Source organism: Neovison vison, chromosome 3, assembly GCF_020171115.1.
Source record: "Neovison vison isolate M4711 chromosome 3, ASM_NN_V1, whole genome shotgun sequence".
NCBI lineage: Eukaryota > Metazoa > Chordata > Mammalia > Carnivora > Mustelidae > Neogale > Neogale vison.
This window is the reverse complement of record NC_058093.1, coordinates 116,041,947-116,069,179: the sequence shown is the minus strand read 5'-3', so window position 1 is coordinate 116,069,179 and position 27,233 is coordinate 116,041,947. Positions and strand designations below refer to the sequence as shown.

Here is a 27,233-nt window from a genome sequence, read left to right as displayed (position 1 = left end):
CTTACACCACACACAAAAATAGATTCAAAATGGATTAAGGACCTCAATGTGAGAAAGGAATCCATCAAAATCCTTGAGGAGAACACAGGCAGCAACCTCTTCGACCTCAGCCGCAACAACATCTTCCTAGGAACATCGGCAAAGGCAAGGGAAGCAAGGGCAAAAATGAATTTTTGGGATTTCATCAAAATCAAAAGCTTTTGCACAGCAAAGGAAACAGTTAACAAAACCAAAAATCAACTGACAGAATGGGAGAAGATATTTGCAAATGACATATCAGATAAAGGACTAGTGTCCAAAATCTATAAAGAACTTAACAAACTCAACACCCAAAGAACAAATAATCCAATCAAGAAATGGGCAGAGGACATGAACAGACGTTTCTGCAAAGAAGACATCCAGATGGCCAACAGACACATGAAAACGTGCTCCATATCACTCGGCATCAGGGAAATACAAATCAAAACCACAATGAGATATCACCTCACACAAGTCAGAATGGCTAAAATCAACAAGTCAGGAAATGACAGATGCTGGCGAGGATGCGGAGAAAGGGGAACCCTCCTACACTGTTGGTGGGAATGCAAGCTGGTGCAACCCCTCTGGAAAACAGCATGGAGGTTCCTCAAAATGTTGAAAATAGAACTGCCCTATGACCCAGCAATTGCACTACTGGGAATTTACCCTAAAGATACAAACGTAGTGATCCAAAGGGGCACGTGCACCCGAATGTTTATAGCAGCAATGTCCACAATAGCCAAACTATGGAAAGAACCTAGATGTCCATCAACAGATGAATGGATCAAGAAGATGTGGTATATATACACAATGGAATACTATGCAGCCATCAAAAGAAACGAAATCTTGCCATTTGCGACAACATGGATGGAACTAGAGTGTATCATGCTTAGCGAAATAAGTCAAGCGGAGAAAGACAACTATCATATGATCTCCCTAATATGAGGGAGTGGTGATGCAACATGGGGGCTTAAGTGGGTAGGAGAAGAATCCATGAAACAAGATGGGATAGGGAGGGAGACAAACCATAAGTGACTCTTAATCTCACGAAACAAACTGTGGGTTGCTGGGGGGAGGGGGGTTGGGAGAAGGGGGGTAGGGTTATGGACATTGGGGAGGGTATGTGCTTTGGGCTAAATTGGAAGGGGAGATGAACCATGAGAGACTATGGACTCTGAAAAACAATCTGAGGGGTTTGAAGTGGTGGGGGGGTGGGAGGTTGGGGTACCAGGTGGTGGGTATTATAGAGGGCACAGCTTGCATGGAGCACTGGGTGTGGTGAAAAAATAATGAATACTGTTTTTCTGAAAATAAATAAATTGGAAAAAAAAGAAAGTAAATATAAATTTATTTAGCATAACGTTGGGAAAAACAAGTTCAATCTTTAAGAAAAAATGATGATAGGGCACCTGGGTGGCACAGTGAGTTAAGCCGCTGCCTTCAGCTCAGGTCATGATCTCAGGGTCCTGGGATTGAGGCCCGCATTGGGCTCTCTGCTCAGCAGGGAGCCTGCTTCCTCCTCTCTCTCTCTGCCTGCCTTTCTGTCTGCTTGTGATCTCTCTCTGTCAAATAAATAAATAAAATCTTTTAAAAAGAAAAGAAATAATTATGATAGTGATAGGTATAAGTATCAGTTTAAACTAGCTTTGTATTATGGATCTTGATGAATCTTTGCATCCATGCCCTGAGGAATGAAGCCGTGCTGTCCCCACATCACAGAGAAGGACACAGAGGTTTGGAGATGTAAAGTAATTTTCCAGGCAAAGAGTAGAAATTGGAAGAATGGAAGTTGGTCCCGTTCTCTTCCAGAGGCTCAACTGGCAAATTGTTTTTTCCATTTCCTTAATAAACATATACTTTTTAGCCTAAGAACTAGTGCTACATTCTGTCCCTCCAGGATTCTCCCCAGGCCCCATCAGAGAGGGCTCTGGGGCCAGATTCTCCACCCTGTTCCAGGGGCCCCGGGTGACTCCTTCTGTCTGTTCAGAAACAAGGACACAGAGCTCTGGGGAGGGACCCTTCCTTGGCCGCGGGTGTCCTCCTCTGCTTGGCTTTCCCATACCCTGCTGGAAGGTGAAGTCAGGGTCAGAGGTTGAGAGGTGGCTGGGGAAGGAGGAGGAGGCCAAGGGCATCCCAGCCTGTGATTCCACTTACCTGCCAGACCATTCTTCCCAAGTCCATCCAGGATCCCATTGATCTGCTGCTGCTTCTGCTGCTCGTGCTGCTGTTGCTTCCAGATCCCTGCCAGCACCAGCAGGAATGTAGGAGGGATCTGCCCTGTGGGGACCCAGGAATCTTGTAAGATGCCTCCAGCCCTTTCCACAGGTGCCCAATCCCCCATTTCTTCCAGGGTGCCCCGGAGCTCAGTTCCCCAGTCCTGTATAATCCCTCACTTGATCACCTTTCCCACGGTCCAGGAATCTCTTAGTCTTGCCAGGGGCCCACAGCTCTCCCCACAGTTCATGGGGTCCTCCTGCCATCTGGTGCCGGAATGCTGATGTGGGCAAAGGGCAGGTCATAGCACAGGCCTGAAACAGGAGGGACCTGTGGTTGTCACCTGGGCTGCCATTAACAGGGGTGAGACATGAGGCACTGGATCTCCAAAGACATTGAGCCCATGGAGGTGATGACGCCCATGTCTGCGTGTTCTCAACATGTGACTTCTTCTTGTCCTCCACACAGTTATGGACATGGGCATGGACACTCCCGGTTCACTGAAGGAAATGAGCACCGGGCCAAACAGCAGGTAAGCAGGACAGCTGGATCTCAAACTCTAGGCTCCCGGCTTGTCTCCAGGGGCTACAAAGGGTTTCATAGATGGGAGGCTGACACTGGCTTTGGGGACACCTCCTCAACTCCATGACTGATCTCACCTATTTGAGGCCCCCAAACTCTGTTCCCTTCTTCTTTCCCTGCTCCTGATTCCAGTTCTAATCAAGGTGACTCTGGCCATCTTCCATGGAAGTCCCTGGCCCCCCTTGCATGTTGGGCCCCTCTCCTGTTCACTTTTGGGCTAGTCTGACTCCACCCCTTCCATAGCTGGTCTCCTTCTACAAGCAGGGCAGCCCAACTCTTAGGCTCTTGAGGTGGACAGTGGCATCTAAGCAGAATTGAATACTTTGTTTTGTTATCCTTGTTTTGTTGTTGGCTTGCTTTTTATGGTTTCTGTATGTGTATGTTTAAGATTTTGTTCTAACTGAGGGTTGCAGGAGTGGAAGTGGGTGGGAAGGGTGGGGTGGTTGGGGTATGGGCATTGGAGAGGGTATGTGCTTTGGTGAGTGCTTGAACTGTGTGAGACTGATGAATCACAGACTACCCCTGAAACAAAAAATACATTATATGTTAATTAGAAATAACAAGCTGTTGTTCTATTTAAGCAGTACTAGAATGGGTTCCTGTTTACAAGAAATTTACACAGTAATAAAGTGGTGGTTTGTAGAGCACTGACAATCAGTTATCTTGGGCCAGAAGGAGTTGAGGAAATATTTGAGAGTCCTAAGGAGACACAGTTTAGGAAGTTCAGCTCAGGACAGGCCCCAGGAGAGAAGATAACAAGGGATTTGTCTAGTCTGATGGGTCCCTGGACCTGCCCACCTCCTTGGCCGTCCCCACCCAGCACAGATGGAGCTGCCAGCTCTCTGCGTGTTGTCCTGGATCCGCCAGGGGAGAAGCTGGTGAAAGTCTTCTCTTAAAATGCTCTCATTCCTGGAGGTCCCAGAAGATGACATTAGAGTCTGATTGGATTGTTTCCCTGTAAAGGTCCCTCATGTAAACCGAAGCTAGTGGGTAGGAGGGTCACAAAGAGCAGTGACAGATCTACTCTGTCGGAGGTGTTCCAATGTCTCAGTCAATTGGGGATGATTTTGAGACCATTAAGTCTTCTCAGACTAATACCGGAGGATATTCCAGCCCAGAAGACATATTTGATTTCAATTGTATCATCCTCGTATCATTCAATTCCAGTGTTTCTCTTTTCCTTTTCTATTTCTTTTTTATTTAAGATTTTATTTACTTATTTGACACACACAGAGAGAGAGAGAGAGATCACAAGTTGGCAGAGAGGCCGGCAGAGAGTGAGGGGCAAGCAGGCTCCCTGCTGAGCACAGAGCCCGATGTGGGGCTTGATCCCAGATCATGACCTGATCATGACCTGAGCCACCAGGAGCCCCTCTTTTTTCTATTTCTTTACTCCTGTTCCGTTGATAGAGTTACTTCTAAATTTCTAAACATATGGATATTTCTAGTTCACTTTTTATCAGTGATTTCTGCACATTATATTACCACAAGATGCTCTGTAGTTGCCTGAAATAATGCATCTGAAACAAAATTGAAATTTCCCTTATGGCTAAAGTTAATTGGGTGCATTTTTGTAATGGACTCCTATGTGCCTAAAATCAGTGGATGTGGATGTGGACAGATATGTATGGAGACAGCTATGAGATTCAGATGGTTTGCCATAAAGATCTACATCTTGTGGATGTTCTGTTGGCGTTGAGTTGCTGAGAGAGGGCTTGAACCTCCTACTCTGGTTGTGTACTTGCTTGTTGTTGCAGTTTGGTTCTCCTTTGCTTTCTACATTGTTCAGCCAGTGGCTCTCAGACGGGAGTTTGGAAGGGAAGGAGAGAGCGCCCAGAAGAGGGAACAGGGACCTGGGTTGGAGGAAGCAAACAAGAAGGATGGCTAAAGATCCAGAGAGGATCTGTCGTTGGGATGGCACATGTTGGGGTATCAGGTGGGAAGGGGCTTTGTACCAATGAGGTCCCCTGTAGCATTCATGTTGAGCTTCTAGGGGCAAAGGCAGAGGATTGGTGGAGAGATTAGAATGTTTCTAGGTTGCTAAGGAAACGTTCAAACCTGGGAAGGCTTGGTGGAGGATGGATTCTCCACACCAACTGCTCCTAAGAGTTCACTTTACCTGCTAATGTGTCCTGCTGACCTTGTCCTTTACTAACCTGCTGACCTCCTAACCTTTCTGAACCATGCTATTTCCCCTCGATTACTTAATCTGACCCTGACCCCTTCTTCTCCTGACCATCCTACCCTCTATTTCTTCCCTATTCCCTTCCCTAATTACTACCCTCCCATCCCCACCCCTTCCGAACACCCCCAACCCACCCTCCCCTGCCCCCCGAACCATCTCCACTTCCTCCCTGGGCCCACAGTGCCCCTTAAAAGGACCAGGACATGATGGTGCAAAGGCTGCTCTTCTGGCTTGTCTTGCTCCAGTGTCCCAGTTCCCCTAACCCAAATGTGAGTAAATGTGACACTTCACTCGTGTCTTCCTTCTTCTCCTTCTTCCCCTTCTCCTTCTTCCCCTTCTCCTTCTTCCCCTTCTCCTTCTTCTTCTTCTCCTCCTCCTCATTCTTCTCCTCCTCCTCATTCTTCTTCTTCTTCTTCTTCTTCTTCTTCTTCTTTTGATATGATTTATTTGAGGAATAGAGAAAAAGGGCTCATATGTAGGGGGCAGAGCAGAGAGGGTGGGAAAGAGAAAATCCCAAACCAGCTGTGCAGTGAGCACAGAGCCCAAAGTGGGCCTCAAACTCAGGACCATGAGATCATGACTTGATCCAAACCAAGACTTGGTCACTTATCTGACTGAGCTACTTGGGTGCCCATGAGCTGCTAGTGGTGTCTTCCTTCCGACTGGGTTATTTAACCACAACTTTTTCATGGGGTTCTTGATGGTAACTTCAGAAGAACGAGAGTTCTTCCTGATGACTGGACACCACAGGGCAGGTTTCAGGGTCAACCTGAAAGGGTTGTGGCCACAGCCATTTCCCTCATGTTTTGGGTCCTGTCTGTGCTGCTTGGTCCAAGAAGCACAGCTTTGGTCGGATGGAAACCTGAAGGCTCCAGGTTTATAGTGTCAAGAGGAAGAATTTGTGAAGATAGGAAAAGCCATTGAGCTCTTTGTCCTAAATAGGGGGCTTGTGTGATAGGTACATTATATCTCTTTAAAATTGTCTTTGAAAATGTCAGGAACTCTAATTTAGTAGGAGCTAGGGGTGTTAGATTGTACCCTCGAATCCCGCTGAAGATCCTCCTGCAAGCCGGGTAAATTCAGGGTCCAGCTTCTGTTTAGTTTGTTTTTGTGTCAGTGCATTGTTTATATTTGTAAAGTTTGACAGACCTGGGTATCTTAAGCATTGGTGTTGGGACTAGAGTGTTAAGAAGTGAAATGACCTTTTTGCTCTGCTTCTTGGTTGGTTGACTTTTAGCAACTTCTGAATCAGCCCTTTCCTTCTGTTCTTGGAGGCTGTCACCAGGGACCGTGTGTCCCACCAGGTCCATGGAGACCTGAGCATCCCAGAAGACACTAATAGACTGCAACCTGCTGGGATATATGTCACAGGAAAATCACTAGGAGTGATGTGATCAGGAAGTGAATAAGTTGTTGTCCTTTCTTTGACCAAGTATGTGTAGAGTGTTGATTTCCCCAGAATAAGAAAGTTCTGCATGTCCTTAGGATTGTCCAAATATAAAGAAATACGTGGTTTCCAGCATGAATATTTCACTCTGTCATGAAAAAGTAAACTCTATACCCGAGGAGAGAGAGAGAGTAAGCCAACAGTTAGGGAACACCCCTGGAAATAAGTATACTTCTTTAGATTCGCTTGCACCAGATTATGAAAGAGGGATCCGGAAGTGTCAGTAGTCAAGAAGGATGCTTGTATTGAGGCAGACCCATCCCACGTGAAGACCTCTAGTCAAAAGAGACTTCATTCTGTTTCATTGGAGTCTTCAGAAGAGGGAATTTCTTGGTCGTCTGGATTGGAATGATTCCCTCTACCTGGGCTGCATCTCATGGATCGGTTCACCTTTCTCACCCTTCCTCATCTCTGAACTCTTGCCTAAGTGAACTGGTCTTGCATTTCCCACCGCCACCTGCTCATGGCCAATGTCGGAGAACCTAGGGTTTTTGGCCCCACTGGCTGTCCTCTAGTTAAGACTCAGCTACCGATATCAGCATCCAGACAGCTGCCAGATGTACTGAGTGCCCACAGCTGGGCGTGTTTTACATTCCTGACAAGACAGCCTCTGTCTTTTGTGCATTTGATCCCCATGACCAACCATTGCACTGACAGCTACTGCTCTCTTCCAGACTGTGGCTATTAAAGACAGTGTACATTTCCCACCAGCACACACTTTCCTGACCTCAGCTGTGAGGGCTGAAGAGGGAAATGTTTTAGATTTCAGGAGCTCCTTTCTAGAGAGGTGTGTTTGCACACAATTCAAGCTTGGTGTGAATTAGTATGAATTGCAATGTTAGTGTCTTTTCTCCTGAAATACTTCTAAATGTAGTTTTTTGTAAAATGATGTGTTCCTAGCCTTGATGTTCATATCCAGGAATTTTGTATTCTTAGAATTCACAGGCACCTGGGTGGTTCAGGCAGTTAAGTGTCTGCCTTAGGCTTGGGTCATGATCCCAGGGTCCTGGGATTGAGCCCTGGTTGGGCTCCCTGCTCAGCTGGCACTCAGCTACTCAGTCTCCCTCTGCCCTTCCCCCTCTCTCTTTCAAATAAATAAATACATTCGTTAATATTTTCCCTCTTTAGAAAGTTAAATTTTAAGTTGCTCTTGCATGATTTTTTTACAGTACCAAGAAATAGGAACATGAATTGCTTCCATTGGCTTTTTGGAGATACTAAACCTCACAGATATCCTTAGAATATACATGATCACCTGATTATGTACTTAAGAAATCTGACATCTGGTTTTGTGATTCAGAATCAGAGTGAGCATTGAAAGAAAACATCAATGTTTTCAGAAACTAATCAGTCACTCTGATTTATTTTTATTGGGCAATAATCACATGTCATATTAACGAGCAGCCCCCGGTCTCTCTCACTTATGTCCTGATCTATAAACATGTGTCCATATAATGTGCTCATTTGTCCTCTAGTACAAATTCTATTCATACTTTCTCTCATCCGTCCATAAATTTTGGGTGTAGTTTTGGAAATGTTCCAAAGGAGTCTTTCCAGGTCCTTCATGGATGTACAATAGAAGTCACTGACTCCTTACCTAATCTAAGTTTACATTAACTTACCTTATTCATTTTATGTTGGCTTATAAATTCTCAAGTTCTGTTAGCTATAGAAAAAACATTTGCAATGTGCTTGTAGATAAAATAAAATATCTTAAGATTTGTCTATTAGATTTTGCCTGCAGCTTTAGTGTGTTATAATGTATATATGATCACAACATCTTTTTCAAAGAATACTTTTTGTTGATTTTAGATATAGGTAAGCAACAAGGAAGCCATCATCATGGTAAGTTGATAAACACACTCATCACTGCCAAAAGTTTGCCCCAGCTCCTTGGAAATGCCTCTGTGCTCCTTCTCCTCCAGGAGGAGGTAGTTGAGAGGTATGCTTACCTCCTGGAGGCTGATTGAGGGTTTGTAAAGTTGATTTTTTGTGACAGATACACAGGAAATGTCTTTGATATTCCTCATTGTCTCAAATGGTATTTCAGCTTGTCCTTTCCTTGCCTGACCATTTCCGTCTTGGCCCTCATAGGACTGAAGTTCTGTGGAAGCTTCTCATTTTAACTGCCTTCTTGGGAACTTGTGCCTTACTCATTTACCTCTGGAGAACCATCCTCACTGTAAGTATATTAATGTACCTTCTGTACTTTCATTCATAAATAAGCAAAAAAATGTTATAGTCCCTGGACATTTTTATGTCCATTCAGTACTACAAATTTCCCTCTAATATGTCAATTTTGATTATCACCTAGATTGATGTAGTTTTAAATTTCTATTGAAGTGCCCTCTTGATCCATATGTTCTTTTTTTTAAGTTCAAGCATAATTGGAAAACAGTGTAATCTGAGTTTCAGGTGTACAACATGACTCCGCAATTCTGTACATTTCTCAGTGCTCAGCAGAAGAAGTGCTCTCTTCTTTCCCTTCACCTCCTTCACCCATCCCTCCACCCACCTGCCCTTCCACCCATGTCTTCTTTAGATGTGGGCTGTTGAATATCTCTCTCTCTCCAGTCATTTCTCCAGCTATCTTTCTGTTCTCGATCTCTAGTTTGAGTCATCTGTGGTCTGAGAGCATAGTTCCTGTGATTTTGATTCCTTTGGTGGTTCACATGTGTTGTATTGACCCAAATATGGGCTCTCTCAGTGACAGTTCATGTGAGCTTGAGCAGAATGTCTATACCCCATTGTTGAATGAAGTATTCTGCTGATGTGAGTGGATGCGGTGGATGGGTGATGCTGGTCAGTTCACCCGTGTTCTCATGGGACTTCTGCATCTCTGGATCTGTCAATGAGGGATAAGAGGATTTTGAATTCTCCAGCTGTAGGAATGGATTCATCTGTTCCCACCAGCAATATTTTCAGTTTCTGCTTCATGTGCTCTGATACTCTGTTGTTGATGCATGTGCACTAGAAATTGTTGTGTCTTTTTGGAGAATTGACCCCTTCATCATTGAAATAATGCCCGTCATTATTCCTGACAAGTTTACTTACTCTGTGATGTGTTTCGAAGGATCATTTCACTGGCCACAGGTTTCTAGCTTGATGTTCCTTTAAACAGTATAAACACTTCATCCTTCTTGATGGCATGGTTTCTGAAAAGAAGTGTGATGTCATTCTTATCCTTTTTCTCTGGAGTAAGATGTTACTGCTCACCTCTCCCCTTCCCACACTCACTCCAAATCTCTGCTCCAGATTTCCAGAACAATTTCTTTGTCTTTAATGATCTGTAGCTGAATATTCTAGATTAGGAAACATTGGTGGTTTTGGTTCGTTGTTTGTGTGTGTGTGTTTTGGTATTTATCCTGCTTTCAATGTTTTGATTTTCCTGGATCTTGATTAGGTAACTCCATTAATTTCAAACAATACTCTGTCATTATTGCTTCAAATAGCTCTCCGTCCACTCTCCTATAGGAATAGGTATTCCTGTTATGTGTATGTTACACATTTTGAAATGACCTAACAGTCTTGGGTTTTCTGGGTTCTCTGTGTAGTTTTTGTCTTTGTGTTTCTTTTTTGGAAGTTTCCTTACTGTCAATGATTCTTTCCTACGGTTTATTTTGAGTCTCTTCATGAAGCCAGTGCAAGCACTCTTGATTTTTTTTTAAATTTTTTTTCAATTTATTTATTTTCAGAAAAACATTATTCATTATATTTTCACCACACCCAGTGCTCCATGCAAGCCATGCCCTCTATAATACCCACCACCTGGTACCACATCCTGCCACCCCCTCGCCACTTCAAACCCCTCAGATTGTTTTTCAGAGTCCATAGTCTCTCATGGTTCACCTCCCCTTCCAACTTACCCAAATTCCCTACTCCTCTCTAATGCCCCTTGTCCTCCATGCTATTTGTTATGCTCCACAAATAAGTGAAACCATATAATTGACTCTCTCTGCTTGAATTATTTCACTCAGCAAAATCTCTTCCAGTCCCATGTTGCTACAAAAGTTGGGTATTCATCCTTTCTGATGGAGGCATAATACTCCATAGTGTATATGGACCACATCTTCCTTATCCATTCATCCGTTGAAGGGCATCTTGGTTCTTTCAATAGTTTGGCGACCGTGGCCATTGCTGCTATAAACATTGGGGAAGAGATGACCCTTCTTTTCAGGACATCTCTATCTTTGGGGTAAATACCCAGGAGTGCAATTGCAGGGTCATAGAGAAGCACTATTTTTAATTTCTTGAGGAATCTCCACACTGTTCTCCAAAGAGGCTGCACCAACTTGCATTCCCACCAACAGTGTAAGAGGGTGCCCCTTTCTCCACATCCTCTCCAACACGTGTTGTTTCCTGTTTTGTTAATTTTGGCCATTCTAACTGGTGTAAGTTGATATCTCAATGTGGTTTTAATATGAATCTCCCTGAGGGCTAATGATGATGAGCATTTTTTCATGTGTCTGAAAGCCATTTGTATGTCTTGATTGGAGAATTGTCTGTTCATATCTTCTGCCCATTTTTTGATGTGTTTTTCTGTTTCGTGTGTGTTGAGTTTGAGGAGTTCATTATAGATCCTGGATATCAACCTTTTGTCTGTAAGAACCATAAGATACCTGGGAATAAACCTAACTAAAGAGGTAAAGGATCTGTACTTGAGGAACTACAGAACACTCATAAAAGAAATTGAAGAAGACACAAATAGATGGAAGACCATTCCATGCTCTTGGATCGGAAGAATAAACATTGTTAAAATGTCTATACTGCCTAGAGCAATCTATACCTTTAATGCCATTCCGATCAAAATTCCACCGCCATTCTTCAAAGAGCTGGAGCAAATAATCCTAAAATTTGTATGGAATCAGAAGAGACCCCGAATCGCTAAGGAAATGTTGAAAAACAAAAATAAAGCTGGCGGCATTACCTTACCTGATTTCAAGCTTTATTACAAAACTGTGATCCCCAAGACAGCATGGTACTGGCATAAAAACAGACACATAGACCAGTGGAACAGAGTAGAAAGCCCAGATATGGACCCTCAACTCCATGGTCAATTAATCTTTGACAAAACAGGGAAAAATATACAGTGGAAAAAAGACAGTCTCTTCAATAAATGGTGCTGGGAAAACTGGACAGCTATATGTAGACGAATGAAACTCGATCATTCTCTTACACTGTACACAAAGATAAATTCAAAATGGATAAAAGACCTCAACGTGAGACAGGAATCCATCAGAATCTTAGAGGAGAACATAGGCAGTAATCTCTTTGATATCAGCCACAGCAACTTCTTTCAAGATACGTCTCAATGTGGTTTTAATTTGAATCTCCCTGAGGGCTAATGATGATGAACATTTTTTCATGTGTCTGATAGCCATTTGCATGTCTTGATTGGAGAATTGTCTGTTCATATCTTCTGCCCATTTTTTGATGTGTTTGCCTGTTTCGTGTGTGTTGAGTTTGAGGAGTTCATTATAGATCCTGGATATCAACCTTTTGTCTGTACTGTCATTTGCAAATATCTTCTCCCATTCCGTGGGTTGCCTCTTTGTTTTGTTTTTTTTTATAATGGTGTTGTTGTCTTGCTAGACAACATGTTACAATCTTAGAATTTCCTATCTCTGCCCACATTTACTATCTCTTCTTCCTTTTGTGCACTTTTCCCTTAGACCCAGTATCATACATCGAAGAGATTTTAAAGTCCAGCCTGCTCTCCCCTTCACTTCTGCCACAGGAAGTGTGATTCTCGTGTTTTCTGTCATGGTTTTTACCTACAGCATGCCTTGTAGGGTTGTGTTGAAAGCTAGATACCCTGTCCTGCTGAAGGAAGGGAGGTAAGTGGGAGTTAGGGAGAGGTTTTCTGCTCCTCTGGCTTGGGGTTAGACTGAGGTCCTCTCCAGTGAGACAGGGAGGAGATGGCACTGGAGTTGAGTATTTCCCTCACCTCTGTGGCTTAGTCTTTGGGAAACCCCCAGTTAGACTCTGGAGACATAGTTTCATTTGAGGGAAGACCTTTGTAAGAAGAAAGAACTCTTTTGAGTTTCTTTCTCCTTGGACTATTCCCCCTCTCCCTCACAATGGAGAAAACTTCCCTTCAAAGAGAAAAGAAAAACATTATATCTTTGGTGTAGCCATCGGCCTTTCCACTTCCCCTGCCCATGGGACTGGTGACATGGCCACAGGAGCTCAGAGGCTCCTAATCAACATGTGAAATTAAAGGAATAACCATGGCTTTCTGATTTCCCTCCCCTGATGCATTCTCCCCAACAACATACTATGACTGGTTTATTGATAGCATGGTGATATTCCAATATCCTGCAATATTTGGGGGTTGGCCCTAGCCTCTCATCCTCCTGTAAAACTTTTAAAACAGGCAATATGTTAATCGTGTCAAAATGAGGTCTTGCCTAGATATTATTGAGCCATAATAACATTAGGGTGACTCATATCTGAATTGCCTCGCTCCCACTTTTGGAAACATCAGCTGTCATTTCTGTCATGGCTTATGCTTCATCCCATCACGGGCCACTCTTTTTCTCATCCAATGGCTTTTACTTCTTTTTGATGACACTGCATTAAAACAGTCTGTGAAACTTCATAGCACCTGATGTGCCATAACTGTGTGTGAATTCAGCAAAAAGCCAACTCTTTGTAAGGTTTCAGGATAGCTTTTTAGAGAAGGAAAGAGGTGGCATATCCTTGACACAGCCTTTGCTCCCTTGCCTGCCTCCCTGCCTTCTTTCCTCCTTCCTTCCATTTTCTTTCTTTCAGTATTTTAAAATAGTCCCAGGTTCTGTACTTCAGTGCAGATACTGGGTTGCAAAAATGTGAGGGAAATATACTAAGTGAAGTAAGTCCAGTGGAGAAAGTCAATTATCCTTTGGTTTCACTTATTTGTGGAACATAAGGAATAGCATAGGGACTATTTGGAGAAGGAAGGGAAAAATGAATCGGGGGGGAAGAGTCAGAGGGGGAGATGAACCATGAGAGACTATGGACTCTGGGAAGCAAACTGAGGGTTTTAGAGGAGAGGGGTATGAGGAGCCTGGTGATGGGTAATAAGGAGGGTACCTATTTCATGGAGCACTGGGTATTATATGCAAACAGTGTATCCTGGAACACTACATCAAAAATTAATGACAGAAGGGACAAGATGGCGTGGGGAAGTAGGGATAGGCACCTTTTCAACCTGTACTCTAAAGTGAGCTGATTACCTACCAAAGAACTCTGATCACCCATGAAATCAGCCTGAGATCAGAATTTTACACATCTGGATCTCTACAGGGGTGGAAGATGCCAATGGGCAGGTAGAGCAGAGTGGGAAAGGTGGACTGATATTGGAAGATAAACAAAAGGGGGAGGGAGCCACCAGAGCTGAGCAGTTGGAAAGTAATACCCTAATACGAGTGAGTGTGCCCTGTGTCTGGGGACCAGTATTAACTTGGAGACTGGTTGAAAGCACTCCAAAAGAGCAAAGGAACGCAGGGGGTAAATTGTGGGAATCGGGGCAGCTAGGGACAGGGGCTTAAGTTCTGGGGCCCAGGACAGCCTCCCCTGCCTCTGAGCCAGAGAGTGTGTGACAAAGAAACCAGATCTTGGTTCCAGAGCCGCCAGCACACCCGAGATTGCGTGGGTTCTGGCTCCTGTGAGGGGATGGGAGCCACGCAGGATGGCAGAACGTGGGAGCCCTGCTACAGAGCCTGTAATGCGTGTGTCCCTCATCCTCCCTTGAGAGAGGTACAAAGGCCCAGCCAGCGCTCTTTGATACCCGCCATTGTTTCAGAGCCTAACACACGCACCCCAAACTCTCCCACGAGAGAGGTGTGTGAAGGCCCAGCCTGGTGCTTTTGGACCTGCGCCCGTTCTCAGAGCGTGAGACACGCACGCGACCCACAGCCTCCCCTGAAAGAGGTGCGTGCAAGCCGGGTGCTCTTAGACCCAGAAAGACTAGGCACTCCCAGCCTGAGCCAGTGGGAAAATCTCAGTGTGTGATCACTGCTTAGAACCTCTCTGGCGGTCTGGAGATCCCAGACAGCTGCCGCTGCCATGCTTTTGGGTACAAGCAGAAGATCCTGCGTCCCCAGGGACCGCGACTCAGAACCTACTCTGCAAGCAGCCAAGGGGAAATTTATATGGGCTCTGCAACACCCACAGAAGAACAGACTGAGGCTTCTCTCTGAGAGGGAGGTCAGGGTACAGTTTGCTTTCCTCTAAACCTACAAAAACCATCAAAAGAGGTCAAGGCGAGAGGGGGGGGAAAGGTGAACAAACATAAAAACCTCCAGAGAAAAAAAGCCTGAAAAAACCGGTTTCCTCAGAGCCCACCCCCTAGAGGGGGACTGAAGGACTTAACTCAGGGTACAATAGTGACTGAAAACCAACGTGGCAGGCACCTCCCCCAGAAAACCAACCAGGAAAGAAATAAAAAAAAGACTACAAGAGAAGCACCACCACTACTTCATAGGACAACTTTTATTTTTAATTTGTTCCCACTATTCTGCCTCATTTTTAGTATATAGATAATGGTTTAACCTATTTACCATCACAGTGAGCTGTCCAACACATAAAATTCCATAATAAACTTCCAACCTGAACTTTTTGATGCATACACCTGTGTTTCTCTTTTGCACTTCTATTTTTTGAATTTTTTAAAATTTTAGTTTAGGTTAGTTTATTCCTTTTTTATTTCTATTGTCTAATATTCATATAGAGTTAAACTTCAAAGTAATCCCCATTCCCCAGTCAATACTACCCCTATAGGTAAACCTGTTTTTAATCCCCCTTTATCCTAGGAAAGTTGAGTCCTTTAACAAAGATATCAAGATACATCCAGCAAGGATCAAAACAACCTTCCATGGGCCGCCTGGGTGGCTCAGTGGGTTAGGCCGCTGCCTTCGGCTCAGGTCATGATCTCAGGGTCCTGGGATCGAGTCCCGCATCGGGCTCTCTGCTCAGCAGGGATCCTGCTTCCCTCTCTCTCTCTCTCTCTCTCGCTCTGCCTGCCTCTCTGTCTACTTGTGATCTCTGTCTGTGAAATAAACAAATAAAATCTTTAAAAAAAAAAAACCTTCCTCGCCCATTTTGAGAATTTATAACCACTCTCACATCTTTTTCTTCCACTAGTGTTTCTGTGTTTTTGTGTTTGTCCTGATAGTATATAAATCTTACACTTGGGGTTCTTTTCAACGAGGTTCTTCCTGCATTTGCATATATTTATATATTTTTCTCTTGTTATATACTTTTATCAGTCTTTTCGTTTGTCTGTTGTTGTTTGTATACCTCATAAATCTTACCTTGGGGCGCATTTGGGCTGAACATTCTCTTTCATCTTCCTTTTCTTTCCTGTATCTATCTCTCATTTTTTTCTTTTTATTGTCTTTTCTCTCATTTGGGTGGGGAATCCTGATTGATCAGAACTGTTCCAGAGTGCGCCCTGACTGCACCACGGTCGATACATCCAGTTACATCTGTTCTGTCATCTCTCACCAAAATGACTAGGAGGAGGAATCCCAACAGAAGAAAAATACAGAGGATGGACCTTCCACAACAGAGTTAAGGGCTATCAACATAGACAATATGTTGAAAAGAGAATTCAGGCTAACATTTATCCAGGCAATAGCGAGGTTGGAGAAAGCCATGGATGACCAAATGGAATTGATTAGGGCCGAGCTGAAAGCAACCAGACAGGATGTTCACAATGTTAGGGCAGAGTTAAAAGTTACCAGGGCTGATGTTCACAATGCTCTCAATGAGTTCCAGTCTAATGTAAATTCTCTCAAACCTAGGGTAACTGAGACAGAAGATAGAATTAGTGATCTGGAGGACAAACAGATAGAGAGAAAGATCAAGAGGAAGCCTGGAACAAACAGCTTAGAAACCACAAAAACAGAATCAGGGAAATAAATGATGCCAGGAAATGTTCCAATGTCAGAATTATTGGAATCCCTGAAGGGGAGGAGAAAGAAAGAAGTCGAGAAGATACAGTGGAACAAGTCCTTCATGAAAATTTCCCAATCTCACGAATGGAACCAGCATTCATATATTAGAGGCCAAATGTTCTCCACCCAAGATTATAGATTCCAGAAAAAAACATCAAGAAACCTGATAGTCAAATTGAGAAATCATAATTGTAGGTATAATTTCTTGAAAGCCGCTAGCACAAAGAGGCTCCTTACTTACAGAGGAAAGCCCATGAGAATAGTATTAGACCTGTCCACAGAGACCTGGCAAGCCAGAAGAGGCTGGCAAGATATATTCAGGGCACTAAATGAGAAGAACATGCAGCCAAGAATACTTTATCCAGCAAGACTGACATTCAAAATGGATGCAGAGATAAAGAGATTCCAAGACAGGCAAGGCTTAAAAGATTATGCAAACACCAAGCCAACGCTGCAGGAAATCTTAAGGGGGGAGTTCTATAAAAGAGGAAAAATCCTAAGAATAGTATTAAACAGAAATATAGAGACAATATACAGGAAGAAAGACTTAAAAGGTAGCACGATGTCAATAAAAACGTATCTATCAATATCACTCTCAATGAAAATGGCCTAAATGCTCCCATAAAATGGCAAAGGATTGCAGATAAGATAAAATGACAGGACCCATCCATATGTTGTCTACAAGAGACCCATTTTGAACCTAAAGATACATCCAGACTGAAAGTGAAGGGATGGAGAAGCATCTTTCATGCCAATGGGCCTCAAAAGAAGGCTGGGGTAGCAATTCCCATATCAGATAAATAAGATTTTAAACTAAAGACTGTAGTCTCACGAAACAAACTGTGGGTTGCTGGGGGGAGGGGGGTTGGGAGAAGGGAGGTAGGGTTATGAACATTGGGGAGGGTATGTGCTTTTGGGTAAATTGGAAGGGGAGATGAACCATGAGAGACTATGGACTCTGAAAAACAATCTGAGGGGTTTGAAGTGGCGGGGGGGTGGGAGGTTGGGGTACCAGGTGGTGGGTATTATAGAGGGCACAGCTTGCATGGAGCACTGGGTGTGGTGAAAAAATAATGAATACTGTTTTTCTGAAAATAAATAAATTGGAAGAAAAAAAAAGACTGTAGTCAGAGATACATAAGGACACTACATAATCCTTAAAGGGACTATCCACCAAGATGATCTAACAATTGTAAATATCTATGCCCCCAATATGGGAGCAGCCAATTACACAAGAAAACTGTTAATCAAGATAAAGAGTCATATTGAATTGAATACATTAATAGTAGGAGATCTTAACATGCCTCTTTCAGAAAAGGACAGATCATCGAAGCAGAAAATCAAAAAAAGTAGCAAGAGCATTGAATGACACATTGGACCAGATGGACCTCATAGATATATATAGAACATTCCACCCTAAAACAAAAGAATACCGATTCTTCTCAAGTGCACACGGAACCTTCTCAAGAATAAACCACATACTTGGTCACAAATCAGGACTCAACCGATACCTAAAGACTGAGATGATTCCCTGCATATTCTCAGATCACAATGCTTTGAAACTGGAGCTCAATCACAAGGAAAAGTTCTGAAGGAACTCAAATACCTGGAAGCTAAACTCCACCTTACTTAAGAATGCTTGGACCAACCAGGAGATCAAAGAAGAACTGAAACAATTCATGGAAACGAATGAGAATGAAGACACTTTGGTTCAAAGCCTATGGGATACAGCAAAGGTGGTCCTAAGGGGGAAATACATAGCCACCAAAGTCTCCATTAAAAAATGGAAAACTCCAGAACACAGCAGCTGTCTCTACACCTTAAAGTACTGAGGAATCAACAACAAATCAAACCAACTCCACACATAAGAAGGGAAATCATCAAGATTAGAGCTGAGATTAATGAGGGAGAAACCAGAGATACAATAGAACGTATCAATGAAACTAGAAGCTGGTTTTTTGAAAGAATCAATAAGATCGATAAGCCACGGGCTACACTAATCCAAAAGAAAAGAGAGAAAGCCCAAATTCATAAAATTATGAATGAAAAGGGAGAGATCACAACGAACACCAAGGAAGTAGAAACAATCATCAGAAGTTATTATCAACAGTTTATATGCCAATAAGCTTAGCAACCTAGATGAAATGCATGCATTCCTGGAAAACTATAAACTCCCAAAATTGAAACCAGAAAGAATTCGACAACCGGAATAGACCAATGTCTAGTAACGAGATTGAATCAGTGATCAAAAACCTCCCAAAAACAAGAGTCCAGTTCCTGACGGATTCCCAGGGGAATTCTACCAAACTTTCAAAGAAGAAATAACACCTATTCTCCTGAAACTGTTTCAAAAAATTGAAGCAGAAGGAAAACTTCCAGATTCTTTCTATGAAGCCAGCATTACCCTGATTCCCAAAGCAGGCAAAGATGCTACCAAAAAGGAGAATTTCAGACCAATATCACTGATGAATATGGATGCTAAGATTCTCAACAAGATCCTAGCAAACAGGATCCAACAGCACATTAAAAAGATTATCCACCATGATCAGGTGGGATTCATCCCTGGGCTACAAGGATGGTTCAACATTCGCAAATCAATCAATGTGATAGAACAAATTAGTATGGAAGAGAAAAGAACCACATGGTCCTCTCAATTGATGCAGAAAGAGCATTTGACAAAATCCAGCATCCATTCCTGATTAAAACACTTGAAAGTATAGGGATAGAGGGAACATTCCTGAACTTCATTAAATCTGTCTATGAAAGACCCACAGCAAATATAATCCTCAATGGGAAAAAGCTTGAAGCCTTCCCGTTGAGATCAGGAACACGACAAGGATGCCCACTCTCACCACTCTTGTTCAACATAGTATTAGAAGTCCTAGCAACAGTAATCAGACAACAAAGAGAAATAACAGGTATCCAAATTGGCAATGAAGAAGTCAAACTCTCTCTCTTTGCATATGACATGATTCTTTATATGGAAAACCCAAAAGACTCCACCCCCAATCTACTAGGACTCATACAACCATTCAGTAATGTGGCAGGATACAAAGTCAATATACAGAAAACAGTGGACTTCATATACACTAACAATGAAAATACAGAAATGGAAATTAGAGAACTGATTCTATCTACAATAGCACCAAGAACCATAAGATACCTGGGAATAAACCTAACCAAAGAGGTAAAGGATCTGTACTCGAGAACTACAGAAAATTCATGAAAGAAACTGAAGAAGACACAAAAAGATGGAAGACCATTCCATGCTCTTGGAACGGAAGAATAAACATTGTTAAAATGTCTATACTGCCTAGAGCAATCTATACCTTTAATGCCATTCCGATCAAAATTCCACCGGCATTCTTCAAAGAGCTGGAGCAAATAATCCTAAAATTTGTTCGCCACTGGTGGCTCCCTCCCCCTTTTGTTTATCTTCCGATATCAGTCCGCTGTTCCCATTCTGCTTTACCTGCTCACTGGCGTCTTCTGCCCCTGTAGAGATCCAGACGTGTATAAGTCTGATCTCAGGCTGATTTCATGGGTGATCGGAGTTCTTGGTAGCTAATCAGCTCACTTTGGGGTACCAGCTGAAAAGCGCCTCTTCCTACTACCCCGCCATCTTGTCCCAAAATGTCTATACTTCTTAGAGCAATCTATACTTTTAATACCATTCCAATCAAAATTTCACCAGTATTCCTCAAATACCTGGAGCAAATAATCCAAAAATTTATATGGAATCAGAAGAGACCCCGAATCGCTAAGGAAATGTTGAAAAACAGAAATAAAATGCGGGGCATCACGTTACCTGATTTCAAGCTTTACTACAAAGCTGTGATCACCAAGACAGCATGGTACTGGCATAAAAACAGACACATAGACCAGTGGAACAGAGTAGAGAGCCCAGATATGGACCCTCAACTCTATGAGCAAACAATCTTCGACAAAACAGGAAAAAATACACAGTGGAAAAAAGACAGTCTCTTCAATAAATGGTGCTGGGAAAACTGGACAGCTATATGTAGAAGAATGAAACTCAACCATTCTCTTACACCATGCACAAATATAAACTCAAACTGGATAAAAGACCTCAACGTGAGACAGGAATCCTTCCGAATCCTAGAAGAGAACATAGGCAGTAATCTCTTCGATATCAGCCACAGCAACTCCTTTCAAGATATGTCTCCAAAGGCAAAGGAAACAAACGCGAAGATGAACTTTTGGGACTTCATCAAAATCAAAAGCTTCTGCACAGAAAAAGAAACAATCAAGAAAACAAAGAGGCAACCCACGGAATGGGAGAAGATATTTGCAAATGACAGTACAGACAAAAGGTTGATATCCAGGATCTACAAAGAACACCTCAAACTCTACACACTCAAAATAGATAATTATATCAAAATATGGGCAGAAGGTATGAACATACACTTCTCCAATGAAGTCATACAAATGGCTATCAGACACATGAAAAAATGTTCATCATCACTAGCCATCAGGGAGATTCAAATTAAAACCACATTGAGATATCACCTTACACCAGTTAGAATGGCCAAAATTAGCAAGACAAGAAACAACATGTGTTGGAGGGGATGTTGGTGGGAATGCAAGTTGGTGCAGCCTCATTGGAGAACAGTGTGGAGTTTCATCAAGAAATTAAAAATAGAACTTCCCTATGACCCTGCCATTGCACTACTGGGTATTTACCCCAAAGATACAGATTTAGTGATAAGAAGGGCCATCTGTACCCCAATGTTTATAGCAGCAATGGCCACGGTCGCCAAACTGTGTAAAGAACCAAGATGCCCTTCAATGGACGAATGGATAAGGAAGATGTGGTCCATACACACTATGGAGTATTATGTCTCCATCAGAAAGGACGAATACCCAGCTTTTGTAGCAACAGGGATGGGACTGGAGGAGATTATGCTGAGTGAAATAAAGCAATAAACAGAGTCAATTATCATATGGTTTCACTTATTGGTCGAGCATGGTGGACATGGGGAGTTAGGAGAAGGGAGTTGGGGAAAATTGGAAGGGGAGGTGAACCATGAGAGACTATGGACTCTGAGAAACAATCTGAGGGGTTTTAAGTCTTGGGGGTTGGGAGGTTGGGGGAAGCAGGTGGTGGGTATTAGAGAGGGCACAGATTGCATACAGCACTGGGTGTGGTACAAAAACAAAGAATACTGTTAGGCTGAAAATAAATAAAAAATAAATTAAAAAAAATAAGAAAACAAAAACTAATGACAGACTCTGTGGTGACTAACATAAAAAAAGCTAGGGAAATAATGAATTAATGGATATTTTTTTCAATGTCTGCATGATCCCTTGTCAAAATTGAATAGGTTGAACATTCATTGAATACTATGTGAATAGAATTTGAGGGCAAAAATAAGTTAAACACACTGTGCTCTTTATCATAAATTTATTGTTAACCATGATGACTTCATCAGAAATTCTAATTCTATCTTCCATTTTAATCCTGTGAATTCATGCTGCTAAGCAAAGTGATTGTTGTAATATCTTTGGATTACAATTGTGGTACTATCTGTATTATAGATTATTACTCATAATATGTTTTGTCATCCAGCTTATCTTTGTTTCTTCCTCTCTTAGATAAAGCCTCGACAATATGAAGGTAAGATTTGGGGCTTCAGTTTTCTTTGCCAAAAATTCTCAGGACCCGTGTTTGATGTGTGTTTAATTTGATGAGGGATAAATATGGTGACTTCTGATGTCTCACTGACTTAAGTCTTGAAAATGCTTCTCTTCCCCATGGGGAGTCTTAAGTGACAGTGTGGAGGGAGTTGCCATCTCTATGAGACCAGGAGAAGAAACTCCTTGTGGGACTAGGGAGAATACAAGGTGTAATTTTGCAGAGAGATGTTTAGGAGGCAAGTGATGATGACAGCGTGAGGTCTGGAGAGAGTACTTCACCATGAGCTGGCTCTTGGTGAAATGTCAAGAGGAGAAAACTCTCTGAGTCTAGCACACCAGCTACACTTAGAGAAGAAGGCAGATATTTACATGCAGAGCGTGTGTCACAGGAGAGAAGTAAACCATGGTTTTAAGTCTGAAGTGGAGGGGGCCTTTCCTTCCAGGGGAGAATGAATGGAATAGAGCCTGGGCCAGAGGGTATAATGGATAGTGTGTGGGGCTCATGGATTGTGGTGATTCCATGGTGCTGGCTGATGACGGCCTGGGTGGCCACCTGGCACTTAGAAAACCATTGAATGTCGTTCATTGTTGTGAGTGTGGAAGTGGTACTGGTGAGAAGAGAGATCTCAGAGCAGGAGAGCGCTCGCAGTGGGTCAGGAGAAGAGAAGTTTTCACTTCGAGGCAAGATGAGAGAGTTATTTTTTAAGAGATTCTGTTTATTCACTTGATAGAGAGAGAGAGAGCACAAGCAGGCAGAGTGGGAGGCAGACAGAGAGGGAGAAGCAGGTCCCTGCTGAGCAGAGAGTTGGATGTGGGATGCTATCCCAGGCCCCGGGCTCCTGATCCCAGCAGAAGGCAGACCCTTAACCAACTGAGCCACCCAGGTGCCCCACGATGAGAAAATGAAATGGCTCTTAGAGGAGTCTGTGTTCTAGACCTTACAAGTGTTATTCAGCTGTCATCAGTCTCCTCATGAGTGTTGTTTTTCTTTAAGGGTGGAGGGTAACATTCTCCTGTTGTGATGAAAAAAGCTTGTCTTCTCAGGCTTGTGCATTATCCAGGGCCTCCAAAGACTCTCTGTAACATGGAGATTGTACCCAAGTGTGTTTATAGCAGAGATCTTGTCCTCCAGAGCCCCCAGCCTGGGGTCCATGAAAGGCGATCTGTGAGCAGCAGAAAGTCTCTGAAGGCCTGTGAGTTGTCACTCACCTGACATCTTGAGCTTTCCTTGTGTGGAATTCCAAGTAGGACCTGGAAGTGGACGTTCCACTGAGCAGGAACAAAGTACAGTTTTTCTCATTATGGGTTGTTTGCAGGGACCTGCTTTTGTATCTGAATCACTGGAAGAGAGAGATGTTACTTGCTAGGATGCTTGATTTTTCGGTCACATCTCTGGAGATGACATTAGCATATGCAAGGTTTGAATTTTCCAAGAATGGTGCTTACAGGTGGGAGAAAAATGAGAAAGCAATCGATTTTTTTTTAATGTTTGAAAAACATTTTAAGTAGGAATCTCACTGATATAGAAAGTCTTAGGTTTCAAATGCTGCTACAACATGCTTCCTTCAGGCACAATGGGAATGCTAGCAAGTTAGTGACACCCAAATGTCAGAGAATGTACTCTGGAGCTAATATATTGGGATTATTCAATGTCGCTGCTTTTGCTAATTATCTTAAAATTCTTTTTTCTCCTTTCAGTTACTTTAGACCAAATTAAGATGAAGATGAATGACCTTAAAAACGAAAACAGGGATCTTGAAAAAAACATAGCGAGTTGGGAGGAGAAGGTATGTGTGTCCTTTCAAATATTTTTTTTTGTGATTTCATTTTGGTTACTTACCCTCTGGTAGTTCATTCTATCAATCTATATCATGCAACCCAGAAATGGTCCTTGAGTAAGAGAAGCGTCACAAATGTAGAGTACTGCCTCTTTCTTTTTGAAAGGAGTCACAAATATAGGTTTCTTTAACATGTTATTTTTGACTTCTGATTCCTTTTTCATATTGTTTATAGGCCAGGGAAGCAAAGAAGCAAGCAGAAACAAAGAGAGAACATAAGTGTTCCCTTGCTAGAGTACGTATATTAAAAGTAAGACTCCTTTCCTTGTGTGACTTGTGTTTTAACAGCAGAAATAAAAGTAATAAAATATAATTATAATTATTGTTATTATTATTATTAAAATTATTATTATTTCAAAGATTGATTTAAGAGAAATAAAGAGTGAGGGGAGGGGGTCTGAAGGAGACAGAGAGAGAATGCCAAGCAGACACCATGCCAAGTGTTTCGCCTGATGCAGGGATCAATCCCATGACCCTGAGATCAGGACTTGAGGCAAACGAAAGCAGGAGTCAGACATTCCACAGACTGGGCTACCCAGGTGCAACCCAGGTGCCCCAAGGAATGAATCATTGTTACTCATTCAATATGTTTTCTTGAAGAACATCAAAAAGGTGGAAGAGATTAATGAAAATTTGAAGGTCTCCCTTCATTGTAAACAGACTCTCTTACAAGCTCAGAGAGAAAAGAATATCAAGAATGTGGAGGTTGGAAAAGTTAGGTGTTAGTTGTAGTATAATGTGGCTTGGGAGGCTTTTGGTTCATTGGGTGAGGTGAGTGCAGTGTACTCGTGTGCTCTTTACGCAGTAGAGCATGGGCATCTGGGAACTGCAACTCCTACTGAACCGTGAGAAGTGATTTCATTTAGGACCACCCCGATAAGGTTTCCAATTTCAAAGCCTAGGAAGTATGGTTTATTTCACAGCTGGGTAATCATCACATCATTCAGCACTGCCCTCCAAGTTATGTAGAAAATCCCACAAAATACATGAGCAGTGGAGGATGATAGCAAGCCCAAATTGTATAGTAGAATATTATTTTATATCAGTTCCTCTAAGAAAGCCATTTGTGCATTTTTTGACAGGAACTATTTTCTTTACTTTCCCCTTATTCTATATATGCCTCAAGGGCTTTCTTTGTTGCCCTCCATGATCCTGTCCTGTTAGGTGCCCTCATATGTCTTTTCTCAAATCTGTCTTAAAGGCCCGAGATGCACTGGTGGATCAAGAGCTGAGAGCCTTGACATCAAAAAAACAAGAACTGAAAGGTACTTTGTTTTGGGGGATGAAATCTCCATATGGTGGCAATGAGTTTGCATTGGGCAGGGAGAGAATGCCTTCCTGCCTTCACGGCCTTGCCCTTCTACTTTCCCCATTGAAACCAAGTTCTCAGGTCATGGCACAAACACAGAAAAGCAAACTCATCCTTTACAGAAAGGAAAACATTCCTGGAAGACCAGTCTAATGCCATGAGTTCTCAGAAAACAGCTAAAGAAGCAGAATTGAACCTGCTAAAGAAGAAATTGGATATGATGGTGGAGTTCTCTGAAAACCGAAAACTGACTTGCAGAAGAGTAAGCTATTGCTGTGTTGTCATAGATACTGTTGTATGAATTTTCGTGGCGGCAAGTATTTGGATCTTCTGGAATTGGATCTTTGCGTACTTTTGCCAAATGCATTCTGTAGAATTGTGCCTGCCCTTCCTATCTTGATTTGTGTAACTTGAATTTTCCTTTCTGTTCTAACGACTTGCCATATGTTATTGTGTGATTCATTGGGGAAGAAGGGGGAAGGTACCAGCATTAATCACTTTGATACCTGGATCCCCTCTGGGTCAGTCTACATTGTCCCTTCATTTTAACTCTCATGATGTGCTCTGTCCACACCTGCATTAGGTCCATTTCTTGTTCAGTATGAGAATTGGGTCCAGAATGTGCAGAGAAAAATGGAATTCTCTTCCTGCAGAAACAGGGAAAGTTTCTTTGTGGAAAGTGCCCTGGGGCTCCAGCAATACTGGGTCCCTTTATCTGGTGTACAACTGAGATCATTCACTGCGGCCCAATCCCTTAGAAGGCCAGGGTATTTCCTGTCCACCTGATTTTCGTTTTCTTTTCTTTCTTTCTTTCTTTCTTTCTTTCTTTCTTTCTTTCTTTTCTAAAAAGAGATTTTATTTATCTATTTGACAGAGAGAGACACCGCGCGAGAGAGAACACAAGCAGGGGGAGTGCGAGAGGGAGAAGCAGGCTTCCCGCCGAACAGGGAGTCCAGTGTGGGACTCTATTGCAGGACCCTGGGATCATGACCTGAACCAAATACTTTTAAGCAGACTATGACTGAGCCATCCTGGTGCCCCTCCACACGATTTTCTAGGTGTAAGTCTCTTGGATCCCAACCAAAGCCTGCAGTTTCACTAAGTCTCATCTTTGCTGGCTGGACGAGAGCTTCGCTTGTTGCATTCCAACCCGTCCCCCAAAGGTTGCTTGTTCATTTACTTTGTACTCACTAGCTTGTTCTAGAATTCACTGATGTGTCCTCGGGAAACTGGCTCCCACTGCCAGGCTGGCTTTCTCCTAGGCTTCCTTTTTCTCCATCTGGTTATCATGTTTCTTCATGTGCTCTTTAGAAATTGGGTGCATTCACTCACAAGTTTTCTCTTTTGTCCAGTGTTTCCTTTTATTTCTCAGGGGGAGATAAGGACGTTGGAGTCCCTCATTCATGTGGAAAAGCAAAACTGTTCCCTGTCTACCCTGGATACTCAGCTTTGTGTTATTTCTTCCCACATCGGGGGTGGGGGCTGCTCTCTCTCACAGGCACTTGGGTTCTGTTCATTGGTAAAGACCCCCTCCCCTCACTCTTTCCTTCTCTCAAATCAATCTTTGAAAAAATAATAATTTTAATAATAATATTTCATTACTTTTATTTCTGCTGTTAGAACACAATTCAGGCAAAGAAAGGAGTCTTACTTTTAATTTACATACTTCAGGACCTTCTTGGGGCAGGTCCAGTGTCCTGACCACCTTTCTCTCTTCAACACCATATCCCTGAGCCACACACTGACTGCCACTCCAGAAGACATTTGGTGAAGGATAGTTGAGAGACCAGAAGCAGATGCTCCTGTCCTTCTCTTTCTAGAGCTTTTGTCTGTCCCTAAGTCTTTCTGCATGAGATTCTTGACAAGTGTCCTGTTGAAACCTTCTGAATGAACACCATGAACAAAAGGGTCGAGGGCAGCCCAGCAGACCAACCTTTCTAAGCATCGCCATTTGCTGCCTTCACCATACATAAAGTTGGTCTTGGTCAAGAAGATTGACTTGGGGCGCCTGGGTGGCTCAGTAGGTCAGAGCCTCTGCTTT

At 42.8% G+C, this 27,233-nt stretch overlaps 2 protein-coding genes across 4 annotated transcripts in view; both read left to right on the top strand.

Moving 5' to 3' along the window:
- The window catches only part of LOC122902784 (transport and Golgi organization protein 1 homolog), a 112,525-nt gene that overhangs the window by 69,214 nt on the left and 16,078 nt on the right, over window positions 1–27,233 (top strand). The window lies entirely within an intron of this gene.
- LOC122902783 (transport and Golgi organization protein 1 homolog) overlaps window positions 1–27,233 on the top strand; it is a 56,023-nt gene that overhangs the window by 21,756 nt on the left and 7,034 nt on the right. The window contains exons 3-9 of one of the 2 annotated variants that reach the window (XM_044242755.1): window positions 2,701–2,764; window positions 8,541–8,628; window positions 22,004–22,025; window positions 23,744–23,832; window positions 24,059–24,118; window positions 25,085–25,148; window positions 25,315–25,454. In XM_044242755.1, coding sequence (XP_044098690.1) covers window positions 2,703–2,764; window positions 8,541–8,628; window positions 22,004–22,025; window positions 23,744–23,832; window positions 24,059–24,118; window positions 25,085–25,148; window positions 25,315–25,454 — 525 coding nt within the window. In that variant the 5' untranslated portion in view covers window positions 2,701–2,702. Of the gene's footprint in view, window positions 1–2,700; window positions 2,765–8,540; window positions 8,629–22,003; window positions 22,026–23,743; window positions 23,833–24,058; window positions 24,134–25,084; window positions 25,149–25,314; window positions 25,455–27,233 lie in introns of both variants that reach the window. The other variant, XM_044242754.1, reaches the window with a different exon arrangement.